This window comes from Anoplopoma fimbria, chromosome 18 (genome assembly GCF_027596085.1).
Source record: "Anoplopoma fimbria isolate UVic2021 breed Golden Eagle Sablefish chromosome 18, Afim_UVic_2022, whole genome shotgun sequence".
Taxonomy (NCBI): domain Eukaryota; kingdom Metazoa; phylum Chordata; class Actinopteri; order Perciformes; family Anoplopomatidae; genus Anoplopoma; species Anoplopoma fimbria.
The window spans coordinates 16,273,770-16,299,557 of record NC_072466.1 but is presented as its reverse complement, the minus strand read 5'-3'; the positions used below and the strand labels follow the sequence as shown (position 1 = coordinate 16,299,557).

Below are 25,788 nucleotides of genomic sequence, written 5' to 3'. Positions count from 1 at the left end.
TGTATTGGTTTATATTATATCTGCAACTTATTCGAGTAAAAAGAATACATAGGAAAACAGTATTTACTTTATTTATTTTAAATTGAAAAAAACAAAACAAAACAAATTTCTTTGCCTGAGGGTTTTTTGTTTCTTTGCCTGTCTAAGTGAAGGCTTGCCTGAGCTAAAACTATTATTGCTGGCTCCCAGTCAGCCAATGCATCAAATTTGAAACTCTTTTATTGGTTTTCACATCTGTTAGCAGCTTCACATCTGCATGTTTATCTGATATGCTCGTTCCATATGAAACAAATATTAATGTAACCACAGAGATGGCTCAGAAGCTAACTTTCAGACTCTGAGAATGTTTTTCCTAATTAATTTATTGTGGCAGGACAAGAGTTGAAAGTAGACTCAAAGTCTGTTTTTAAAGATTATGTCAAAGCCATTTTTGCTGATCCGACTTTTCTTCCTTTTGAATAATGGAAACATGTTTGACACTTAAAGCTGCAATGATTAAAAGGTTGGATCCCCTCATTTCTATGAAACATTTTAATGTCTTTCATTTTCTTTTTTAGATTTTTTTTTGTACAAAACTGTTTTGGTTCATTCTCAATCAGCCTTTTTTCTAGCACCAAAGTTCCGATGAGCCCAATGTCCGTTATCTGTCCAGCACCAAATAGCCGACAGACAAGAATAGAATAGAAAGTAGATGGTAAAAATGGTGGATCATTTAGCAGCTAATGACCCAGATGTTGCTTACGTGACATTCATCACGTAAGCAGAAACACACCAAATGAATGGTGTATTGCTCCATGTCTTAGGGATGTGTAAATAGGCAAGTGTTAAACAACTTCACATGGCTGCTATATGTCAAATGTGTTTGAGATGTTTAGCTTTTTATGAATTTCTGCAGCTGCAGCTTTTAAATTAAATTTAGGTTCAATACATTGTGACCTAAATGTTAGACCCCCTCATTGCTGAAATGCTCTGTGTGAACATGAAAGACATTTGATCAATTAAGCCACCACCTCTGTTGTGCCCTACACATTTTTTCTGGTAAACACTGTTGTTGTGGGAGAGAGATGGGTGGATGGGATGTACTCATTTATCATTCAGTGCGTCTGAAGAGGGACGACAGGACAGCAGTGCAAGGAGAGAAAGAGAAAAGGCTGTGGTTACTAATGAGGGTTTATCACAATGATAAAACCTTCCTCATGCATCTTTCATACAGAGACCTGCATAAGTATACAAACCCGAGAGCTTGTGAGCTGCATTGTTGCGTGTCCTGGCATTAATGATGTGTGTCATAGCCGTGAGACGGCCAGGCTGTACTGGCCTTTAGGGGATCTAATACTTAAGCAAACCATGGCAACAGATCATTAAAAAGGTTGTTAATTCGTCTGGACAATAACATATATTTTAATGTTTAATATTAACAAGAACATTGTGTTATGCAAAGACAAAAGAGCTTAGATATTTACATTGTAGGAAAAAATAAATACAGATTAAAACATTCTGCATATTTGATTATTTTTAGATCTTTCAAACAACAGCTGTTAATGATTGTCACATACTTACATATTGTACACTAAGGTATAAATTCTAACGGGTACAACATGCAGGATAGTTATGATAGTTGGAAAATATTTAGATTTGTAGCAGGAAATAATGTTTTCTTTAACATGCAACTCCATTAAAGGATAAGGCTGGTGGTATTCTGTATTTTTTTAACCATGTGTTGGTCCTTCTCTCAATACTACATTTGTTCCCATCAAGGACAAACATTTTTAAAAACAGGTAGAGATTATAAGGTATTATTTAAAAAAAAAAAAAGAAGGTTCAGTAAATACCTGAAACAGCTGGGCACTGAAGTTTTTAGAAAGCATTACTTAAACAGGTGTTTGTGCATTTGCTGGGGACTATGTTCAGCTGCTGATTAATTGACATTTAGTGCGCTACTGGGTATTTATATATGAAGGACATAAGCAGGATCAATTCATTGTTGGTTTTCAGGTTTTACTTGATTTGTTGACGATAATAAAAGTATAGACTATCACCATGCTTATCCTCTAATTTCATGAAACAAACTCAAGTTATGGGGTTCAATTCTCCTGTAGTACTGTGGCCTAAATTTGGGTTTCCATCAATGTCCTCACAAACTGAATCATCTTTATGCTTGAGAAATACTATGTTGAGATTTCTCTCAAGTGGTGAAGAACATTTTTGCATTACACCAGGAGACACATACAGGTGCTAAATGAAACTGATCCAAGCTGTAAAGAATTTAAGGTACATCAAAAGTTGACCAATAGTCGCTTAAAAAATATCTGTCATAACTTTTGAAACACAACAACTTACAATATTTTCTTACGCGACAGGGTTACTGATGGTTTTCATGTCAGTGAGGACAATATTTCTGTAGCTGCCCTCCAGTTCCTCCATGAACGCCAGGTAGTCGCTGACTTTGAATCCCTGGATTGGTTCCTCCTGCAGGTAAATAGAAAAAAATGTTGTAGTTGGAGTTATCAACATTGTACCACATTAGTGGGACATTTCAGCATTTTTTGCACACATAAAAGTCAGTTTACTCGTTAAAAGTCAGCCTTAGAGAACAGTTGTAATGTAATTATGTCACCTGTTGCTCTGGAGGAGTTCAAGAAATTGCAAACTCAAGGTATGGAGTTTGAATGGCATGGGAATTTACCAGGCAAAGAGGGTGTAAACAAAAAGATGCTATGGGTGGCATTATGGGAAATGTAGGATCCAGCATTGTGTGGAGCTTGATCGATACTAGGGATTAAAAGCAGGATATCTCTGCCCTTGTGCTTTTATTGTGACCAATCTTTTTGCTGCAGTAGCCCTTTAAATAAAGTAATGACTAATGGCCTTGGCATTCATATGGTCATAAATTGAGAACTGTTCACAGAAAGAATGATTTATCTATGTTTCGTATGAAGGATCTTTTAAGCCTTGGATCATCTTTTGAAAGAAAAAAGCAAATACTTAAAAGTTTTGTGTAACAGATATATCTGTTTTCCTTTTCATTTTTTTGGGACCCTTCAGTTTTATCTTGGGTCCCTTTGAGGATCCTGATACCCAGGTTGGAAGCCATTGCTCCGAAGTACACAAGAGTCCATCAGAAGTTTCCATTTTTTTCTTTTTTACAGATTGTTGTCAATTACCTTGCTTTAAAAAAACAACTAATTTCTTTCAGTAAGTGTCCAAGGAATGAAGTTAAAGGTATACTGAGAGATAAAGGCTTGGTATTGAGGCGGAAGGTGGCTTATTTTATTATCTGTCACTTTGTAACGAGGTAAAGTGTGAATAATTCAATATAATCTTTTCATTAAAATGCTTTACATTCAATTTATTTCAAAGTCACAGGAAATCTTATTCAATCTCTGGGACTCAAATGCTGCACAGCACCAATGAACAACACCCTTACTTAGTAATCATGTAATGAGATTTTGTGTTTCAGACAAGCAAAGCAACATCTTAATAAGTACCAGCATCCCAAACATGCAGGTATACACATAACAAGACGTGTCTTAACATGCTGCAATATCTTAACTGTCAAATCATAAACAAACATTTTATTTGGCTTATTTGTTCAGTTGTTTGTTTAGTTTTGTCTGCCATAATGCGGCCTGAACTACAGTTTGCATCTGTCGTGACAACAACTGACCGTGTGGACAAACCAAACACTGCAACAGAGCAAATAACAGTGACTGGTGTGCATTATGGTGTGAGTGGCATCCTCAATTAGCAGCCAGAGAAAAGCTGCACCCAGTCAGTATCCAGGTCAAGTCCTTTGAAATAAAAACTGCCACAGTTTGATGGATCCTAATTTTCTCTTAATTTTTCTTCATCACTTTACCATGTGTGTTTTTGGAGATTTTTTTTTTTTGCAGGTAAAAAACACAGAAGAGGATGTGACACAGGGACACAGTCAATTCTCCGAGTACAATTAAAGGTTGAAAACTCATCCTGTAATGCATTTCCTCTTCTAAAAAGATGAACACACTATATTTAATAATTATTATTACTACTTAGGGAAAAGACAGAAATTTTGTGTGCCCAAATGTATTTTTTTTGGTTCCCCCTAATCTAATACCCTTGAAATCGTCTCAAATACCAATGCCTTAGATCACAGATTTCAGGTTCAGGATCACTGTCTTTTATAAGATAATATCATGCGTGTATAAAAACCCAAAAAGGAGTTAAGCGCAAAAGTAAGAAATAGTTTAAGAGCAAATAAAGCGATAGTTTTTTATTATTTAATAGGGGCAGATCGAGTTACTTCAGAAGGGTCATTATTCAGAGGGGAGTAAGTAATGTCAGGAAGAAATGAGTTTTCAGTCTGATGGAGGACTCTGCTGCTGATATTATTCCAGGCGATATGTACTACTACATAAAGCACACTTTATAAGAGAAAGATATCCTTTTAATAATATTGTACCATGAATAAGAGGTCACGTTCTAGACATATTTGATATACTGATGTTAATAAAGTGTAGGTTTATTGTCAGCAGTACCAGCAACATAACTCTAAGTCTATTAAATCCATATTTAGTTTGTTTGAAAATCCTGTCCGGATGGTTAATGTATCAGTATTTTTCTTCTTGTCAAAATGTAACAGCGCTTTACTACAGTAAGTATAAAAAGTCTCCCACTTGTTAGATTCTTAATTTGAGCCAAGATTTTGCAAAGTGACATTAATCCTGAAGAAAGATCAAAACTAAAGTTGCTACACCTGTTAATTTATCGCACCAGCAAACGGCTGCTGACACAGTTAAAACCGTGAAGGAGAGTAGAGATAACCAGTGGAAATCACTTGGGAGTATTTTTGGTCTGTTATTTTCTGGGAGAATTGAGTTGGGTGAAAAAAGGAAGATCGTGGACGTGAGTGTGGAGGAATTGGGGCCTGACTGATGTGGGTTCTATTATCACAATATATACTGTGATGTTTATTTGAATGTTTTCATTCTGAACAGGTGACACAAGCTGCTTAATGTTCCTCATAATCTTCAAGATATATTAACCATTCGCACTTATACGATCATTAGGTAAACTAATTAATGCATTAATTACCAAGATTGCTATTTTTTCTAAACCTGTCCTCAAATGAAAAATGAGTGGTATTAATTTTCAATTAGTGTAGATTGGCATATAAAGTGTAATTAATAGGAATATACCTTAAAGCATTAAGAGTTTTATTGGTTAGTGAAATAACATACTAGAATTAGTGCCTCTTAATAGCAGGTTGACTCAGTTAAAAAAAAGTTTGGGGTTAATGGACATTTAGATTAATGGATTACTGGATTAATTTATTAATTATTAATTTAATTTGAAAATGTTTTTTAACTTTTTTCTCATCAGATTTTTTATTTTACAGTTTGTATATATTTCTTTCTTTCAAGAGAAAAAAAAGGTTAGAATTTTTTTTTTATATCAGTCTTGTTTGAACCTGCACATGAGGAGAAGGATTTTAAGGTTAGCTTAGGTTTAGCCAAAAATGAACTTTAGTCGTAAAGATGTTAAGTATGTCCGGATACGAGCACTATGAGTGATTCAGATTTTGTATGTACTTAATTAGGAATAATGGTACCAGTTGATGCCAAAAGCCCTATTCACGCTAGTATTACTACGGGACCTCATGCGATTTATGTCTATGTTTCGTGCGGCTCATTTGGTAACAAGTCATTTGGCTTTTCAAATTTTAATTTAGATGAAATATAGATATACCGCCCATAGAGACGAGATAAGTGAAGAGGGTTGCAAGTCTGTGTGTATGTGAATATTTAAAAAATCCTTTAATACCACATCTGTCGGAGTAAAATAATTCCTTCACATTGTTCCCACAGAGAGAGACAAAGGGGAAGAGGAAAGATAAGGCCATTGGACCCAAACCTGTATGTCTAACACTTTCAACGGTTCAGCTCAGGACGAGGACTGTGTAAGTGTGTCTCTCTCCTTCTCTCAAACACACACACACACACACACACACACACACACACACACACACACACACACACACACACACACACACACACACACACACACACACACACACACACACACACACACACACACACACACACACACACACACACACACTCTGTGTCAAAGCTCTTTTGCAGCAGTATCTGATGCTACAGCTCATTAGAAGAGCTTCCTCAGATAAAGCCTACGTAACTGATCTTTTATTCACAGAAACTGTCAGCAGCGGCTCATGGCGATGTTAACACCAGAGCGATCAGCAAGAGACAAGACGGACCGAAGCGCTTAATGAGTAATGACGATAGGTGCTTCATGTCAAGCCATGCCTCATTCACCATGCTGGTGTTGCCTTGGATATTGGTAGAAGATAGACATCTTGGACCGTAAAATACGACCTTTTGTTAAATCTTTGGGGCCACTCTTTAATTCAGCGTTCATCCAATTCAAAGAGCAGAACTTATTCCAATGAAAAGTGTTAACTTCAGAAAAGGCTTCTTTTCACAGTATTCTTCAAGCAAAACACACCATAGTGGGAGTTTTTGTGAACTTATTTTTAATGTAGATTTTTTATTCATTGTGTATGTGAATCATGGATGACTGCTGAATATAATAGGGGAGCTGAACCAGTGAGGTCCTAATACAGCAACTGCATAAGATTTCTCAAATTAAATGCAGACAATTTACGAGCCCAAATAATTAAGTATTTCTAATTCATAAAACTGCAATAAGGGGGTGATTCTCCCAAAGGAAGCCTTAATAAAGCATTATATTGCTTTCTTGGTTTGTGCTTTGTTTTGTTACATACGTTTTGCTTCTACTACCTCCCACATTCATGCGTGTAAAATTACTCAAATGATGTATTTGTACGTGATTTGACTCTGCTATAAAGTTATTGTAATAAAAATAACATTGTTTTTATGTACAAGTGTAGACTGCATACAACAATAAAAATAAAGCATTACAGCATAAAAAAACAAAACAACCTCTTAAAAAGCTCACCTTTAGAAGTAACTCAGCTTCACCTATTGCATTGCCCTATTGATCCATCTGTGAACTATGCTAATAAATTAAAAAGGATGACACTGGCATGCAAAGCAGTGCTGATCAGATATTTATGACACCGAAACATCTGAGAAGTAGTGTATAAAAGTGTTTTGAAAATGTTCCATCTTTGTAAATTCAATATCCTTGAGTTTCAGACTGTTATTAACCAAATGCTTTGTTCAATGATTGAGAAAATAACCGTTGGTTTATTAAAATTAAAATAAAGACAAACTTTAAAAATGTTTGGGAATCCACAATTATACTACACAATGCCACCTTCAGTTGAGTTTTACATCGAGTTTGACAGGATGTTCTGTCTATAAAATATAATGCTGTACTGATTCTTCATCTCACCTTGAGGAAGACCTGCAGCTCCTGGGACTGTGTTAGGTGCAGGATGTCTGGCTGCAGATGTTTTAATATGGACACACACATATACACCTGGTAGTCAGGACCCATCACCACACAGGTGGAAAGGTAGTGGCAGATTTCTGTCCAGTCCAGGTAGTTCCAGAAACACTGAGTCAACCAGTGGAGGCACATCTGTGGTGAGAAAAACAGTTATTTCCAGGATTATAATGTTTTCAATATCACTGTTAATGAGAATAAACTTGTCAACAGAATAGTAATACTTGTGACAATTAGTGAATCAGGTTTCCATCACTATTATTCTTCTCCTGTGATAAATCAAATATTTCAAATATAAAATGTATCTCAATTGAGTCTCTCATTCATCATACTATTAAAAGGTGAATAAAATATATCCTATAGAATTACAAATAACTATTGCTGCGTTCCAAATTGCATAATTGTTCCCTTGCATTTAGTACATACTGCAGCCAGCCTTACAAAGTATTTACTGTTGAATGCAGTATGAATTCAATTGTTACATACTACATTGTCATAACATTGCACTTTGAACTTTGACCCTCTTTCTCTTATATCCGCCAGAATATAAGCCGGAAGAGCATGCTGATTTACGCATGCAAGATACGACCAAATGCAGTGGGACATCCTGTTATTTTTGGCATACTGTATTTAAAATGCTATGTATTGGGACATACTAAATCTTTTTCGGAATACTAAATAGTATGGCTATTGGAACACACAGTTTGTCACAGTCTGAGTTTGCAGTAAAGTGCTTCCATGTCTCAGTTCCTTTAAAGTTTTCTCACAACAGAGCAGCATTATGAGACTCTGAGCGTGTATTCTGGGCTGAGAGTTAAACTTTTTAACTAAGCCATCCAATCACAATGGAGGAGGGGCGTGAAAAAGACCAACAGTCACATCCTACATGTAGGTTACAAGTTCTTGGGAGAAATTAAGCCTTTCCTTCATCTAGAGCAAGTACTCTACCATGTGTTGACATGTTTACTGCTGCAGTTATTCTGTATCATATCCACCAAATCGTCTCAGCTAAAACATTATGCCTCATTGAGCTTCTCTGCTCTGCCTTCAACAATAAACAACAACTTTATTTGTCTAAAACTGTCATCTTTGTCATTTATAAAACAAATTAGATATATTATAATAGTCTAACAATAAAGCGTATTTATAAAGCACTAGAATCAGGATAAAAGAAGTAATTTGCCCCTCAAAAAAGGCAATAATACCACATATCTCTCCGTTTAACAACTTATTATAACTGCAGGGGAAATTCCTTCACTGCGACAGCCCGACTTAAATCCATAGAAAACCACCAAATAATTGCGTGTAAGCATAACCACGATGAAGTACAATTAATCGTGTCAAACCAGTTAACTGTGAGCCAACAAAGAGAAAAAAAAGTAAATGAAAGGAAGTATTGATGAGACATGGGTAGCACAAATGAGAAAAATGTAAATGGCCCTTAAACTCAACAATAAGAACAATAATTACACAGACTTAACACAAACATCAATAGGTGTTTAGACACCATTATACATGCTGCTAAAGTAATGGTAGAGCTACTCCAGAGCCTGGGAACCACGACGGCAAAATCTTAGTCACGGCTGGTTTTAAAATTTTGACAAGGAAATGACCAGAAAACCAGGTGTAAGAGTTTTCCCATCAGGCTACAGGGCTGAAAGTTTAGAAATAAAAGATGGAGGTTGATTTGTACAATTGCATCAAGCAAGCTCAGCAGAATTTTAAAATGGCTTCTGTATTTCACAAGTAGCTGTCAGACTTACTCTCTCAGCCAAAAAAAAGATGCATTTTAAATTAGATATAGTTTCTCGCTTGACAATATGAAAAAGTTACAATAATAAAGTTACAAAAGCAAATCTAGTTTTTCAGATGGGAAAATAGGGATTGTACTGTATATACAATACAACAACAACAACAACAACTACTCAAAAATTCTGCAAACATTTTGTATTTACTTTGACCCTTGTTTGTCTCGGTTTCAGCCTGATGATTGCCATCTGTGTATTAGGACAGTCTATATTAACTTCACTTGCTGACTCAGCTTTTTTAAATTAATATTTCTGAGAACATGTTTGCGTTGAGAATGAGAAATTATAACTCACAGCAGTGTTGAATATTGAGGTGGGATTAGGAGACAAAGAGACTAGGGGGTGCATGCTAATGTATATTTCTCCAACTGATGACTAAATTGAGATCTGTGAAATGAACGTATTTCATAAACCTTAGTCAGCAGATATGTACACATTCATTTTAAATCAGATCAGTCACACAGCAGTCTCTCACTGTAACATGAATTTCCATTTTGTGCCGAAGTTCAAAATTAGAAACCATGAGTAAACTACATATTGAAAGTATCTACCCGTGTTGGAGTGTTGGAGTTAGAAATGCAGCGCGTCCTTGTCATTGCCAGCCATATCAACAACCTCATGTCTCAATCACATGTAAGAAAACACCTGACATTATCATAATGAACATAAACATTCACGTTAGTTAGTACATTTAGCAGGTATTTGGTCCTTAACCACAGTACTGGATGAACAAAATATTTATCCTAAGGGGACATGAATTTTCTGCACCAAATGTCATGGCAACCCATCAAATAGTTGTTGAGACGTTTCACTGAAAACTACAGATGTGAACCGCATGGTGGCACTACAGGAAAAGTCAGGGGATCACAAAGTCTTCAGTAGGATTTATACTCTGTAAAAAAATTTTTTTTAATTCTGAACAAAGTGGTGGACCGACATTACCATGCCCAGAGCCATGAAGACCACTGAAAGCTATACAATCTAAGTGCAGAGCCTCACAGGGAAGCAGCATTTGACAACTGTGTCATGATCGGTAGAACCTGCTCTCTTTATTTGGCTGAACTTTGCTGTTCTTGGTTAGATTAGACTACAATCAGTAGCTTTGAATCATACAGAGTTTCACACCAATATATCCAGATTTTCAAAACAGACAACAATCTGTTCACTTGCCGCGTTTCAACTAATTGTCGGGCCAATAATTAGCCACTGAGTTCACTAACGACACAAGTCTGCTCAAGCATACAAACAAGCTCCACTTACGCTCCAGAAACATATTAGATTATTATCACCCCCTCCTAAGCTACAGTCTAATGAAAATACTGACAAACTAATTTGTGTGTTGTAATAAAAACAGGGAACGACTGGATCCATGCTGCGCTTTGTTTTTAAACCCTCAGGCAGAAAAACAAGTACAACACATACAGTACAGTACTTTCTGTGACTATAAATCCCTTCAAGGTTCTTCCGAGAGCAGTTATTTTTCTAAGAGCAGCAAAATGTGCAGTTGTTAATGTTCCTGTGTACTAAAACTGAGGGTGCACAGGTGAGTTTGACTGTATTCTTTACTTTAGTATTCATTTCCCTCTGCCATAAAAAGGCTTTTAGAGCTATTATTAATCTGAGCAGGTGAGATCACATCGGTCGGCTTACCGAGATATACGTGTGTGTGAAACACTGAATGTTCTGCAGTGGAGATGAGTGATGATTCCATATTATTGTTCATATACTTTTCAGTACAAACAATCTATTCTTTACCTTTACTTGTCCAGCTTTGTTGCCTCTGCTCCTTGTTTCTAGCTGTTATGTCTGTGTCTTTGTAAGTACATTTATGGATGCAAAAAAACAAGAGGCAAATTCCTTGTGTGTGCACAATGTGCACACGTAATTGGACAATAAAGGTGATTCTGAATACATTTTACATATTGTAACATACACTGATACTGGTAAATATATATATAATTATCTGATTCATTTGATTGTCATTTCCTGATATTGCTATATTACCAAGCCCTTATTTTTTGTTGTTTGACAATATTACATATTGATGCTTAAAGCTGCACAATACTGTATTTTCATATGAACAAAAGTAAAATATTTAAAAGAATCTGACGGAACAAAACATTTAAAAGATGTCATCTTGGACTTTGAAAAACTGATGGACATTGTCTTACTATTTTCTGACATTTTCTAGACTAAAGGATCCATAAATCAAATAATCAGCATATTGTTTTGTACCATGATTCAGCTAATCCTTCACCTACCACACAATTACTGTTTAAAAGCCTCTTCCTTTCACTCAAACACACGCACGTACACACAGACACACCTATTCTCTAGGCAGTCTGTTTCATATGATTACATATTCTGTAGATGGATTTCGACTGAGGCCTAAATCCACACACATTCAAACACAACCTCTACTCTATGAATGTCAGAGGTGTATAAAGCTTCATTTGCCGCTGCTGCTTTGTCAGGCTTTCAAAGCTCAAACTTTAGGAATAGATATTTCCATTTCTGACTGAAGCACAGGTGCACATTATCGCCAAGAAGAGCAAAGCGATGAGCTGAATGTTAACATTTTACTCCACCCCGGAGACGGCGAGTTCAGATCTTTGATGCAAATGCGGCGAGTCTTATAAGCACCCCTGTTACCGTACATCATCTGAACCTCAACTGTCAACCGCAGACACACTGAAGACAGGATCAAACATAAGGGGATTCAAGGTTAAAAAGAACCTTTCTTCTATCTTGTTGTTTGTGAGAGAGAAAAAATTAAGTGCAGAAGAACAAAAATCGAACTCTTCAACTGCTGTTTAAAAAGGAAGAGGAAAGAGATTCAATGTCAAAACCGCAATTTTGTTTTTTTAAAGTCAAGTTGAGTCAAAGTGGATTAACAGGGGAAGGCAACGTGTGGTTATAAAGGCTTTAAGCCCTGTTTCGGGTCTCTTACTGACATCATTAATGAAATATTCAACAAAAGTGACAAAACTAAATGAGCTGCTGACTATTTGGGAGTTGTTGTTGAAGAAATGCCTACATAGTATATTTTAAATAAAAGAAAATCTAATCCAAAATCTTATCATACAGTAGTCATGACTGTATATTTTCTGATCCTCTTATATCAGAAAATGGAAATTAAAATGAAAAAAGACAGAAAAGTATGATTTAAGTATTTGATTTAAAGTGATTGTCTTCTTGAGAGATAGAAACTTTTTGTTTTTGGATTTACATCATCCCTAAAGTTAACTGCCTGAATATCAAAATTTGTCAAATGAATCAATATTAAAGAAAAATAATCTGTTGTTTTGAGATTTCTCTCATGAAGTCATTAATTAAGTAGAAGAACTAAACTTCCAACTAGCATTGACAGTGTAAGCCACAGTTGCACAAATAAAGGTTTAAAAATAACGGGAATTTACAAAGTGAAAACTTTCAGTGACAATTAACAGGTTTGTCTACTTTCTCTACAGATCATACCTGTGATGGGGTGAAACCGGACATCCTGAAGGCAGAGTGGACCAGAGGAACTTCAGCTTTCAGCAGCATCTCCACATAGTGAGCTGTACACCAGTAAACAGGAGGGATTCCTGATTCAGCTACTTCCAGAGGAAAATGGACCTGTCATGACAACCACAAGTTTTTTCATCTCAAAACTATTTTAGATTTAAAGTTGAATTCTTATTTTGCTTGCATTAATGGGTGATATTCAAACAAAAAACAACAGACAAATAAATTACAAGCTCCTTGTTCTGTACTCAGTGCTGGTATAAAGATAAAAACAGTCTTGAATACTTGTATTAGCTTTTACTTTGAGCAATCAAAATAGAAAGAGCATGCTGCTTTGTGTTCACATAGAGGTGTGTGTATGTTTGTGTTCATGCCCACATTCCCTCCTAAGCTTGCCCCTGCCTCTTAATTATTTGTGCCCTCTCTGTTTCGTGTGATATTGACAAAATCGACCACGTTGAGTACTTGGAGACTAACTGCTCTATAGAGAAATTCACCGGCTGCATCTGCATCATAAACACTGAGAGCACCTAACAGACTTTCAGACAAGTCCAACTGAGCTGTATCGACTTTGATGGGAGACAACAAGATGACAGGGGTTGGTATGATGATAAAACTTCTCCCGTGCAATTTACAATGATTGAAACCAGGCTTTGTTTTAGACACTTCTTCCACTAACCTAAATTCCTTTTAGTCTTTTATTTTTTTTCATACCCCCCTCATTTATCTATTTCAATCGTCTTCGTTCAAGTACTGCTCCTCTTCATTTTTAGAGTTAAAAACAACCGTTTTGTTTTTCACCATGTTGAAAAATGAAGACAGAGTCAAACTGAAAGTCATTGTGAAAAATGTTTTTAGTATTCATCATCAACATTATTTAATTATGTTTTCTTTGCTGTAATTGTTGACGTGCTTTGTATGAAAGAGGTGGGAATAAATAATTTGGTAAATGCACTTGCATAGAGCCTTTTTAGTCTTCCGATCACTCAAAGCACTTTAACACTACATGTAATTTAACACTACAAGTCATTCACCCATTCACACTCATTCATACACTGATTGCAGGCTACAATGGAAGCTGTCACCATCCATCAGGGCTAGTAAAACATTCACATTCTTTCACACACCAATAGCACAGCCTTCGGGACCAGTATAGGGGTTAAGGGCTTTCCTAAGGACACATGTACATGGATTGGAGGAGGCAGGTATCAAACTGCAGATGTCCATCATTTCAAGCTGAAGAACGCTCTGTAGGATGACGCATGATGCCATTTAAGGCTTCTAAAGTGTTCAATTATTGCATATTCAAATACTAACTTTTGTAATTTTGAATACACTCTACTGTAGTCATGTTTGGACATTGTTCTACTCACAGAGGCATGTATCCTTGCTGGCCAGATGAATGCAGAGGTTAGCAGAGAGGACAGGTTGAGTAGCAAACCTAGAGACCGGTTCAGGTCTCCAGCCATGATTAGGAACACTGTGGAGGCCAGCCAGTCGTGCCCTGGATAACCGTCCTGCTGAGTGACTGGAGGATAAAGTTAAAGAGCCAAAGGACTGATGGAAAAGATACTCAGACTCACAACAATGCGAAACTAACATTGCTCTTTAGATTAGTTTTGCAATATTGATAATAAATGGGATAGATGTATGCAGAGCATTACAGATCATAAGTCGCCTTCAAATGAGCCTTCTGTAACACAAATTCAAATGAGAACAGCTTTAATAAAGGGAAAGTAGCACTTTGCATGCACAAATAAATCTGAATGAAGTAACAACCTCTGCATTTTAATACTAATTAATGATCTACAAGGCTGAGCAGCAGAGTGGCATAAAATAAAACAAAACATCTGACTCACTTGACTTGACATATTTTCTGGCAACAGCAGGTGGTGTTGAATGAATTAAACCATGTAATTAGATACACAAATATTATCGAAGCTGAAATTGATTGATTTGGTTAATATCTTAAAGGATTTGTAGCGATCCGGTTTAGGCGTACCAAGAAACTGAGTGCTTATGTTTTGTTAAATAAAGCATTACTCTAATACCACTTAACCATCAACTCACACTGCAGAGTGTCAACCACAGAGCGAGTAATGCTTTGACAGTCAATTAACCCTGATACACCAGACCATTATCTCTTAACAGAAAAACAGCATCCGACGGACACGACTGCACACAGTTTTCAGTCAGCTGTATCACTGTGTGAATTTATGATTTTGTTGTACGAGGAGTCAAGTGTGAATCCTGTGAAAGATACAGCGAATATGAATAATTTACTACAAGATCTCACAGGTGGCACCACTGCATTCTGAACACCACTACACCAGCAATGCCGAGAATACAAACTAACACAATTCGAAACACCAGGGCTACAACACAATCAGACTCTTAGGTTTCTAACTTGGAGCTTTTTGGAGTGGTTTATTCAAGCTCTGATGCATTTACTCCTTGGCTCAATTTCATTTAGACATTGTAAGAATTAAATTAGATCCTGCGGGAAGCGCATAACTGCCCTGATATACAGGTCCGGTTGCAGGAGAACTGTGGAGCTATTAGTCGGGGAGTGAGAACACAATCTGGCTTGACTCCAGAAAACCACCCCAGGCTAACAGCACATCCAGTTTTATATGTCTTTTTGCTGATTTGCTGCCTTAGAATAATGTAAACCTTTAACTTTTGTTTACATAGAATGCAAACTGGAATATTTATTATGCAATTTTTCCTTAAAACATTCACTGGATTTGGTATAACAGCATGTAAAATATATTTTATAAACTCAAATTATTCAGGTTTAAAATGCTGAAAAGTGAGGAAATTGCAACAGAGTCAGTTGGTTTGTTTAACCACTTGGTCAGCCCTCAGTAACGAACACACACACTTGAATAGCACTTCATGCTCTTTGACTGATTGGCAGACAAGCCTCATCTATTTGCAGTAGACTCTTGTAAGACATCATTTGTAATGATAAAGAATTATAAATAAAGCAGAACCTGAAAAAAAACCTTTTGATCTACCATCACTCAAACAAAAAATACTGACATGAAAGAAACAACGTCTCCTCCTCTTTTAAAATCAATATTTTTTCATTTCCTTACTTAAATGAGAGACTACTGCTACAAAAATCAGATCTATGAATTTAAAACTATGTCGACTTTCTCAAAAAGTTTCAAAAGCAAATCAAATTGTATCAATGTATTGTATTCTATCCGGCCTGTCTATGTCTAAATGAATGGAGAGTTGAGAGTATCGTCTAGAGCCAAAAAAATTGCTTTTGGTCAGGAGACAAGGAAACATAACTTAACACCTACAACACTAAAGATATGTGGCAGGCTCTCCAGAATGTCCCAGGCAGCCAGAGCAGGAGCGCCTCATCATGTGTGAGGCCAAGTTGCCAGACGAGCTGAACACCTTTTATGCTTGCTTTGATCTCCTCAACAAAGAGCCAGCTGTAAAGGCTGCCTATCCTACAAAGGACCAGCCACTGTCAGTATCCACAGCAAATGTGAGAAAAACCCTGATGAGAGTAAATAGGAGTAAAGCCGATGGGCTTGATTACATCCCTGGTCGTGTACTAAGAACATGTGCCAACCAGCTAAATGACGTCCTCACTGACATTTTCTACATACCACTATCACAGGAAAGTGTTCCCAACTCCTTCAAGACAGCCACCATGATGGTGTAAGTAAAAGGTCTGCAGTGTCCAGTCCAAACAACAACAGCCCTGTAATCACCCCCATTCTGATGAAGTGCTTTGAGGGACTGGTTCTCCAGCAGATCAACAACAAATCCCTCACCCAGCCTTGACCCTTTACCAGGTTGCATACAGAGCAAAGAGATCCACAGAGGATGCTCTCTCCACCGCTCTCCACTCCGCCCTCACTCATCTTAAAACACCTACTTCAGAATGTTGTTTGTTGATTACAGCTTAGCTTTCAACACAATCTCCCCCATGAAACTGACTGGTCAAACTTTGGGCTTGAGTACCTCACTCTGCAACTGGTTATCAGACTTCCTCACAAACAGATTGGCAGCCACACGTCCTCCACTCTTATGTTTAACATGGGAGCCCCGAAGGTCTGTGCGCTCAGCCCCCTCCCGTTCACTCTGTACAACCCCGACTGCAACCCCCAACATGAAGAGAACACTGTTGTGAAGACACACACCCCTGTCAATCTGTTTTATATTTGTGAAGACTATTTCTACTCAGTGTTTTCATGTTCAATTTCTTCTGCATACAAAAGGAAACTTTCTGAAGGAGAGAGAAGGCCTATCGGTTGCTATTTGGGACAAAAGGAGGCTGAACTGAGTAAAATAATCTGGATTGTGCTGGTCAGACAAAGATGGACACTATCAGTTCCTCTCACAATATCTTGTGGGGGGGACAATATTATATCCAATATATTTATGTTTAAGATTCAAACATCCAACACTTAGCATTTAGACATTTGTGACAGCATGTTTTTATAGTTAAGTGAGCATGTAGTGTATGTGTTTATGTGTATTTTCATGAGTCTACTGTAGCTGTATAAAGCGTCTCTTCCCCTTTACCTCGCTCCTCTCTTGACTATCTGCGCATCTTCTTTACCCCTGTAAATGTGTTCATTTAATTAAGATGCTATATCTTTAGATATTATTTGTTGAATTTACTTTCTAAACATTTTGAATTAATGGACTTGACGTTGTCATGGAAAGTCATTTGATAAATTTTAAGGTTATGGTGGGACCCCAATCAACATTTTTGAAGACAAATCGCATATTAATGTATTTGAACGGTGTAGCCCCAGAAAATGACAGAGGGTGACTTACCAGTCAGTGTCTACCTACTCTTCATGAGTCCAGATGTTGTAGTCTATAAAGGATACTTAGTTCTGAAGCAGGTTTGACTCTCTGCTTGGACAGGACAATCTTAATATGCTTCATAAGCAGAGTCAGGTCATTCACAGCATCTTCTGTTAGTAGCTTGAGGTAGCTGCCGTACCTGTAGATAAAAGACAACAGACGGTATATCTCACAAATATCTAAACAGTGTTCTGTGTATAATGCTCACACACTTTGTTTTTGTGTTGATACAGAAAATGTAAACATGGAACTCAGAGTTTCTGCATATGGTATGAAGCTTTTTAATCTAGAATGCTCCCTTCAGACGAGGTTCCGAACAAAGAGTTATATTTCCACTATGTAATGTTGCAGTAGGGTGTTCTTCAGGGACAAAAAAAGAGCAGTGTGAGAACAGTAAGTCAGAGGACCTACTAATGGGAAAATAAGAAGCAGACCAAGTAGTGCACTCTGGCTGCATCATTTTAGTGAAAACAGAAGAGTAGGAGAACCTTTACACACCTTCCAAAGGTGTTGGGGTCTAATGCTCTGCTAGTAGGAGTAGAAGGAAATACTATTATTTCTCTGTACACAGCAGCATGTATCTCTTTTGCAAAAAAGAAATTGTGTACAGGTGGCTTTTTGTTCCTCTGAGGGCCACACCTTTGTGAGCTTCAACCTTCTCACAGCCCACAAGGGGCTACTGAAATGGCTGACACCCCTTGTTGTTGCACTCCATTTCAATCCCCTGTCTGTCATTTATTGTTTAATTTCTTCAGTGTTGGCCTACTCCAATTTTTATTTTATTTTTAGGTGCACATTTCCAGCTCCAAAAGAACAAACCCCTTTATTCTGTGACTGAGGGTTTGAAAACACAACCTGGGGCAAGAAAAACATTTTTAACTATCATTTACATAAATAAATTAAGAACATACTTACACGTGTTTCAATAAAATGAGATCAGTGTGTATGGCAGCTCGGTCTCCTAAAAATTACGTTCCCATGCAACAAAACTACATTGTCAATTGTTTAAAAGAAAAAATATTTTCTCCCGGTTTACATTTGTTTTGAAGTACTAAAAATTTCTAATCACATAGTCCGCATAGAGAGAAGTTCATGGTGAACAGGTGGATCCGCTGTTTGTTTGTGTCCCTTGTGAAACCAAATTGATACTTATTTGAAGCCAAACCATGATGTTTTAGTCCAAGTAGTTTTGTTGCATTTTTATTTTGTTTAAATGAACAATGTTAAATAACCACATATTTAAAACTGCGACCGTAATCGAGGATAAAATACATATCCTTAAAAAAGTAATTGAAAATGTAGTTAAGTTAACCCAGGGTTGAATATAGAAATGGAAAACATTGGTTGAAGACTGATCTTAAATGCTGTGGTGGGGAATATGCTAGTTAATGTTGGAGCATTGCTGTGGCTCTGTCACGAATTCTATTGTAGTCTTAGGAAACTCAAATAAATAACTCAACAGAGTAAAATAGAGAGTAGAGTAACTGAATTTAGGGAAAGTTTTCTTGCAGCGGCTAGTTGGTTATAACACAGTAGCATAAAGTAAAGTGAAACGTTGACACTTTTTCCCCACTATCAAACTGGGGTATATGTAACGTCTTTAGCAGAATTCAAGTGTTAAGGGGTATTTTCTAAAACTGCAGTTACTGATATGAAGCTTGCAGTTCAGGGAGTGTTTGTACACAGCAGGATTCTCTTTCCTTCCCAGGTTGCTGCTGTCAGAAGACGGTCTAATTAAATGCAGGTTTATGAGCTATAGAAAAAAAAAACGTAGCTGTACATACCTGAGACAGGTGTTGATTCCCAGCTGCTCCACGGATGATAATACAGCACTCTGTATACTCTTTTCCTCTGCTGTAGAACAAGGCAATTAAAAAGGAGATGTGGTTGTTACCAGGCAAGAAAATACCCAGAGAAGGGGATATGGCTGAAGGCAAGTTTTTTGGGGGAAAAACACTCCCTAGACATCACTAACTGGGTGTGTTACGACTGCAGAGAATGGAAAAACATGAGAACGTATCAGGACTTGCTACTTTCAAGGCACTACAGATTTGATGTTGTGTCTGAGTAATTTCATAGTTGGCAGTTTTACAGCGGTTGTTTGCCATTTAATTGTGATGTTTGTGAGGCAGCACGGCATCAAGGTGACTTGGGTAATTTCATCAGTCAGTCACAGGTAATTTCACAGAGCAGTGGAGTCATTACTCATGATTTTAGGATTGTGGTGGACTTTTGGAAGAAACTACAGCATGAAATGTTGGCCCTTTATCTCGGGACTTTATCTTTATCTGTGGAGCGAGATACTACAGCAGCTGAAAATACTGTAGCAGGGCAGCTTTAGATCCACATGTCACAGCTTTGTACAGATCGTGGAGCTATCAGTCTTCCCAGCTACTCTCATGGGCTCTTACTTAGCCCCATTAACTGTGAAGAATCATAAAAATATATTAGTTTTTGGAGTTACAGTTGTAATTGTGTGGCGAGAGCGATGAATAAAGCAATAACTGCAAGCGGACTGATATTTTGTTTTGGAAGATGTTTCCACTGCTTCCTGGCTTTGGGGAAAAGAATATTATTACATTTGTGCTAATGGTTCCCCTGCTTCAGACGGTTTGTGGTAAGATGATGAGACAATTTCGATAATTAATAGAAAAAGTATTATCCAGACAGTGGCAGGAAAAACTTCAAATCCAATTTAAAGACTAATGTTGCAGAAATATGAAACTGAAATGATAATATGGTCGTTGAAATCTACATATCGAAGTGATAATTCAACATTGTTTCCATTGAAAAAACTGGGCTAAGCAATGTGGATGAAAAACAGGCCATCAATTCTTGTATTAATTGACAGAGGCATGACTCATTGACAGAACAACTAGTGCTGTATTATCTCTCTCAACTTTCTCTCCTCACATATTAAGATCTCCAATAACCTCTTGCTGATGGCAATTACTGTCTAATGGAGATGAATGCTCTCTTGTTGTATTTATTCCCTCGCTCCCCGTTACTCTCTGCTACTGTCCCTCCAGCTTTGTGCATCAGGAGTTTATTTTAGAGTTTGTGATAACTTTAATCACAACCATTTAAACTTTTGTTACAAAGACCAACAGTTGAAAGATGACACCTGAATTGTATCTTTGACATTAGTTGTAAAAGTGTAGGATGAAAACACAACATGTAAAAAGAGGCAAATGTGTGCAGTCTTAAAAATAAATCTGAAATTAAGACGAAGAACAATTTTTTTCCTGATTAAGACTTTGGGTTTTAAGTCAGCTGCTGTTTGCAAAATCTGCTTTATTGTGTTTTTTTTATGATAATTATGAAATCTTCACTGTCTAGTAGGATAATATCAAGGTGTGATTACATTTCAGACAGACGTGGATGTAAACTGCAACATTATTGATGGCATATAACCATGAGATAGTAATTCTAGTTCAAATAACAACAGTCTTCTTTTCCTCCAGTATTTCTCTATTTTTTGCAAGTTGCACTATCTAAAGAATGACATCATTATAATTCCTTGTATGCAAATATACTGGCAATTAAGTTTTATTGAATGGACTTGTGGTTTTCAGGTATTTTTGCTGTGCGGTTGGTTAAAATAGAGAAAAAAAGAGGATTTAACCAAAAGTAGAATATGGTAAGAAATCTATTTAAATGAGGATTCATTTTTAGAAAGTGTAGATCTCAATCTGAGCTATTAAGATGTAACAGTCACATAAAAAAGGTGCTCTCTCTTTGTTTCCAGCCATCCAATTTCAACAGGCGGCTAAAATAAATGAGATTGCTTGACAGCTGCCTTCAGAAATCAGGCCATGGAGGGTGAGGAGATACAACTTAGAACAGTGAACTGACAAAGGTTAATACTTGCCAAATGAGTCTGTTCTCTCCATACAATGGGAGCACCCAAGTAGGGCAGAGTGGCTGAGACTGTAGTCAACGTCGATCAAACACTAAGAGGAGCCCACTACCACTGCCAGCCCCGCTATACACACACATACTGGCACTCTCTCAGACACATGTGACTGGCAGATTACAGAATTCAACGAGAGCCATGACAGCTGTCTGGTCTCCTCAAGGCTACTAGGTGGGAGGAATATTAGAGGGAAAAATGGGATAGCAGCGTGTGTGTATGAAATAGAAAGTACATCAGAGAACCTTCATTTTAAAGCTATGAAGAGATGCAGAGGCGTAGGCTAATATGACAATTTGATAACTGATTGTTTGTCTGATGTTGGAGCAGAGGATGCAAAACAGATTTCAGGGTGTCACATAGTTTATACAGCTTCTTTGCAACTGTACTGACTGAGGGATTTTCTGCCAAGTTGAAACATGTCTGACCAAAATCAAAAGTGTGATTTGCTTTTAGTCACTTTACTGTGCATAACTGGGTGCAGAGTTTGATACATAGCTTTAGTATTAAGTGGGAGCACAGCAGCAGGCAGTCGCTTAACAAGCTGCAATGTCATTTTTAGGGGATTCCTCATCGTCAATGTACTTCCTCTAAATGTGCTTGTTTTGTTTATACTGATAGGCTCAGATTGTTATTACAATTTTACTGCAAACATTTTGGGTCGGACCCTACAGAGAAATATAACTTTTCTCTTTAACTTTGCTCTCGTCTGTTTGGGTTTGTGTCATGTGACTTGTGTCCAGAAGACAAAAGTAGAAATGTTAGTGAGAGTTGGTGAGAGTAGTGCCAGGAAGAGCTTGTTGTGTAAGAGTCCAGAGGTTTTTCTTTTAATGAAATGGCTGAATATCTAGCTGATTTCAGCAATGTGGATGAGGTCTAACCGTCTTGTGAGATTTCAGAACAAGAGTTCTCTTTGAACAAGACTTGGCTAGACACAATAAAAAACGGACCGGATTAAGTGAAAGTTAAGGAAAACCGTTTTATTGCTCTGTAGGGTTCTTTCCAAAATGTTTTAAGACAGCTGAGCCTGTCAGTGGCAAAAACAAACACTTTTAGAGGATGTACATTGAGGTTGAGGAATTGCCCAATATAATTACATTGCAGACCATTTTGCTGCCGCCTGCTTCAGTGCTCCTGCTCAATACCGGACCAATTTAAAAAAATGTTGCCTCCATTAGTCCCTATTAAAATAGGTTACAGGTTGAAAAATACAGAAGTTATACTTTAACACATGGTGGTACGAGCATGACTTTGTGACATCACAACTAGTTTGGCAGCTAATTATCGTCCAGGATGCAACTTACACAAGTGTGTTAGGAAAACTTGGAACCTCCAGTGCATACAGCATAGGAGCTGGACTTTTAAGTGAAGAGAGATGTGTGTACATCAGTTAATTCCTGAAAAGCTTTGATTGCTTTGTAATCATGGTTGCTTACTCCACACTAGCTGCCTGCATTTACAGATCTGTCGTATCACAGGTTGAAGAAATAATAGAATTTGTCTTCAGTTTTTTACAGGAAACAAATCTTTATAAGTGGTCAGGGAAATTCCTATCAATCTGATGTGTAAAATTCAGGAGGACTAGGCCCTATAAGTATTAAAAAATTAATAGATCTCTGTAAACTGAGTGTAACTGATTTCTAAAAAATTAAGTATTTAAAAAAAATGAATGTCATAAAGTGGAAAAACCAACAACTTTGAAGTGCGTGAGTGAACTTAGATAAATAAATCATCAAAACAAACACTTCAATGTGGCCTCAGAGGAGACATGCCTCTGTGCTGATACTGATAAAAGACATCTAATACACTGTGGTGAGATATTTAATTCTTCAATGGAAAAATGCTAGCTGTCAAGCCTACCTCCTTATTGGGAACACATTCTACATACAATGTTTAATGGCTATTATTTATTACTAGTGTAGTAACAGTTCAGGGTATGGCCTGATTGGCCTATTGCTGGGCCCTATATAGTGCTGCATGCAGCGTTTTTTAACAACCGCTCATAGCTTGTTGACTCTAGGGAAGTGTGGAAGAATTTGGTTGTAACAATAGTATTTCCAGCATCCGGAAGCAAAAGTAAAATGCAGTCCATGAGCTGCGGTCTGTAAAGGCCCAGTTAGGAGGACATGCTGGAGTCGGCAGAACCCTGAAACTCGCCCTCGCTGTTGCACAGAGTGCTATCTTTTATTTATTATTTAGATTATCAATTTACTTAGTTAGTGCTTCATACTTCAATGTGAAGAATCAATAAAATCATACTTCATGGTTTATTTAGATGGCAGTTTGCAGTACATACTGATTGAGTATGTAGCACGCAGTACTACGTGATTTCAAATACAGCCGAAGGGGTCCGGCTTGAAACAGGCCAAGGAGCTAATTGGAGATTTATTGCAGACAGTAACGTAGTGTCATATATTAGTATGGCAAAAATGTTAAAAATTTGATTTGCAATGGCAGAGTGGTGCTGTTCCTGTAGGCTATCCGCTAATGCTTGCTGACTCCATTAAAAGAGAAGAAAAGGGAGGTTGTGTAGTTAACCAGCATTCATGTAACGTTAGCACGCTAAATCCAGCATCCAGCAGCCAAAGTGAACTGTAGTCAATGAGCCGCTGCTTGCTTGCTGCAGACGATATGCTGGAGTGCAGAGCCCTGAAGCCCTGCCCCCTGCTGCTACACACAGCGCTGTTCACTTGTTTATTCAAATTTAATTGATATTTAACGCGTCGAGTGTCGAAATTGCACCAAATTCGACACAGCACTCCCTTGGGTTTGTGTGAAGATTAGAGGAGCGGTTCTCGGGATATGCGAAGAAAACATAGACAGACAGACAAAGATCCTTGCTTTGTATTTAGATATAGTTAGATTTAGACTGTATTTCATAAATCGTAGACCAATGCTGCCTTTTATTACTCTTCTTGCCACAAATGATTGGCTAACTAATTCTAGTATTCTAATGCATCATCTGATTTTTTTCAGTAGCTCTAGGACATTTGTCTGAATACAGTCGCACAAGCACACACACAATTACACACAGACACTTCAAACACGAAACCTAGCAGTTCACCTGTCGTTCTAGATTAGTGTACGGAGCATATTAAACCAAGGGTTAATATAGCAACAATTCTTATGCCTTGTGCGACTTAATATAGCATTTAACTCCAACTAGGATTGGTTTAAGTAATGTTATGGATATGGATCAGGAGAGGTTATATGTTCTAGATAATTCACTTCAAACCTGTTTGTGGATAAAATAGGTAGACAGGAATGTCTGATTCAACAAATTGATACAAGGGCAAATATAATTTTGAAATCCCAATATTGCCGTGATTCAGTCCTGTTTACTGATTTGCAACATTCTTTACAATGTCCAAATACAATGAGATTAATTTAAGTAATGCTGTAGATTCCACTGTCTAACCATTTAAATGGACAACTCTAGGTCTGCTCCAACTCAGCTTTGTTAAATTCAGGCTTCAAACATTTCTGTTTGTATTTGCATCTTGCACGGCCTTGTACCCATTTATTCCTCTGTTTTTTTATTCTATTTACCTTGTGTTTATCTTCTATCTAAAACATGTAACATCTCTTTGATATTGCTGATAAAAGCCTTCTATTACATGTGGGATACAAATAGATTCCAGAGACATTCAAATGTTCTTAAAAACACTGAAGACTATTATGGAAAATGGAAAAACACAGCAGTAAAGTACCAAGATTAATTTGTCACTGCAAGATTGATGATCAGTTCAGGGAAGCTACAGTGCTTTAAACACAACTGTACAACTAAATGGCAGTCAGTCCATTTTCTGAGTTTAAAAAGCTAGAAAGGAAACTGGTCCATTATTTCAAGGTATACTGAGTCAGACAAAATGGTAATAACTGATGCAATAAGTTGTCATTATACATGAGCAGAGGACAGCTGAGCTTTTATCATCAATACCAGTCAGGCTTCCATTTCATCCATTCATCAGCCACCAAATCAAAACTATAGATTTTTCTACGGAATAGAGGTTCTAGGTTCAGTTTTTCACTCCCACTTTTCCAAATAATGGGTTATCACACCGCTCAGCCTACCCGAGAAAAATTGTATTCTAGGGTGCTGGATAGGCGTCTCTAACCGTTTATCGAACATCAGACCCAGTGGGAGCAATGCGGATTCCATCCTGGCTGTTGAGAATGCTAATGACCGTGCCCCCCGGGGAGTAAGGTTGGGAGTCCTGCGAGAAAATGGGGTACTTGGGTCAATGCTACAAATCATCTGGGCCTTGAATAACCAAAGTG

The 25,788-nt window shown here is 37.3% G+C and overlaps 1 protein-coding gene across 2 annotated transcripts in view; it reads right to left on the bottom strand.

Moving 5' to 3' along the window:
- Positions 1–1,475: 1,475 nt before the first annotated feature.
- Positions 1,476–25,788, bottom strand: part of tbc1d32 (TBC1 domain family, member 32) — a 63,957-nt gene continuing 39,644 nt past the window's right edge. For both annotated transcript variants that reach the window (XM_054618071.1, XM_054618072.1), the window contains exons 29-34: positions 19,379–19,448; positions 17,618–17,733; positions 14,123–14,277; positions 12,720–12,860; positions 7,381–7,569; positions 1,476–2,469 (exon numbers count right to left, since the gene is read on the bottom strand). In XM_054618071.1, the coding sequence (XP_054474046.1) occupies positions 2,350–2,469; positions 7,381–7,569; positions 12,720–12,860; positions 14,123–14,277; positions 17,618–17,733; positions 19,379–19,448 (791 nt within the window). In that variant the 3' untranslated portion in view covers positions 1,476–2,349. The remainder of the gene's footprint in view (positions 2,470–7,380; positions 7,570–12,719; positions 12,861–14,122; positions 14,278–17,617; positions 17,734–19,378; positions 19,449–25,788) is intronic.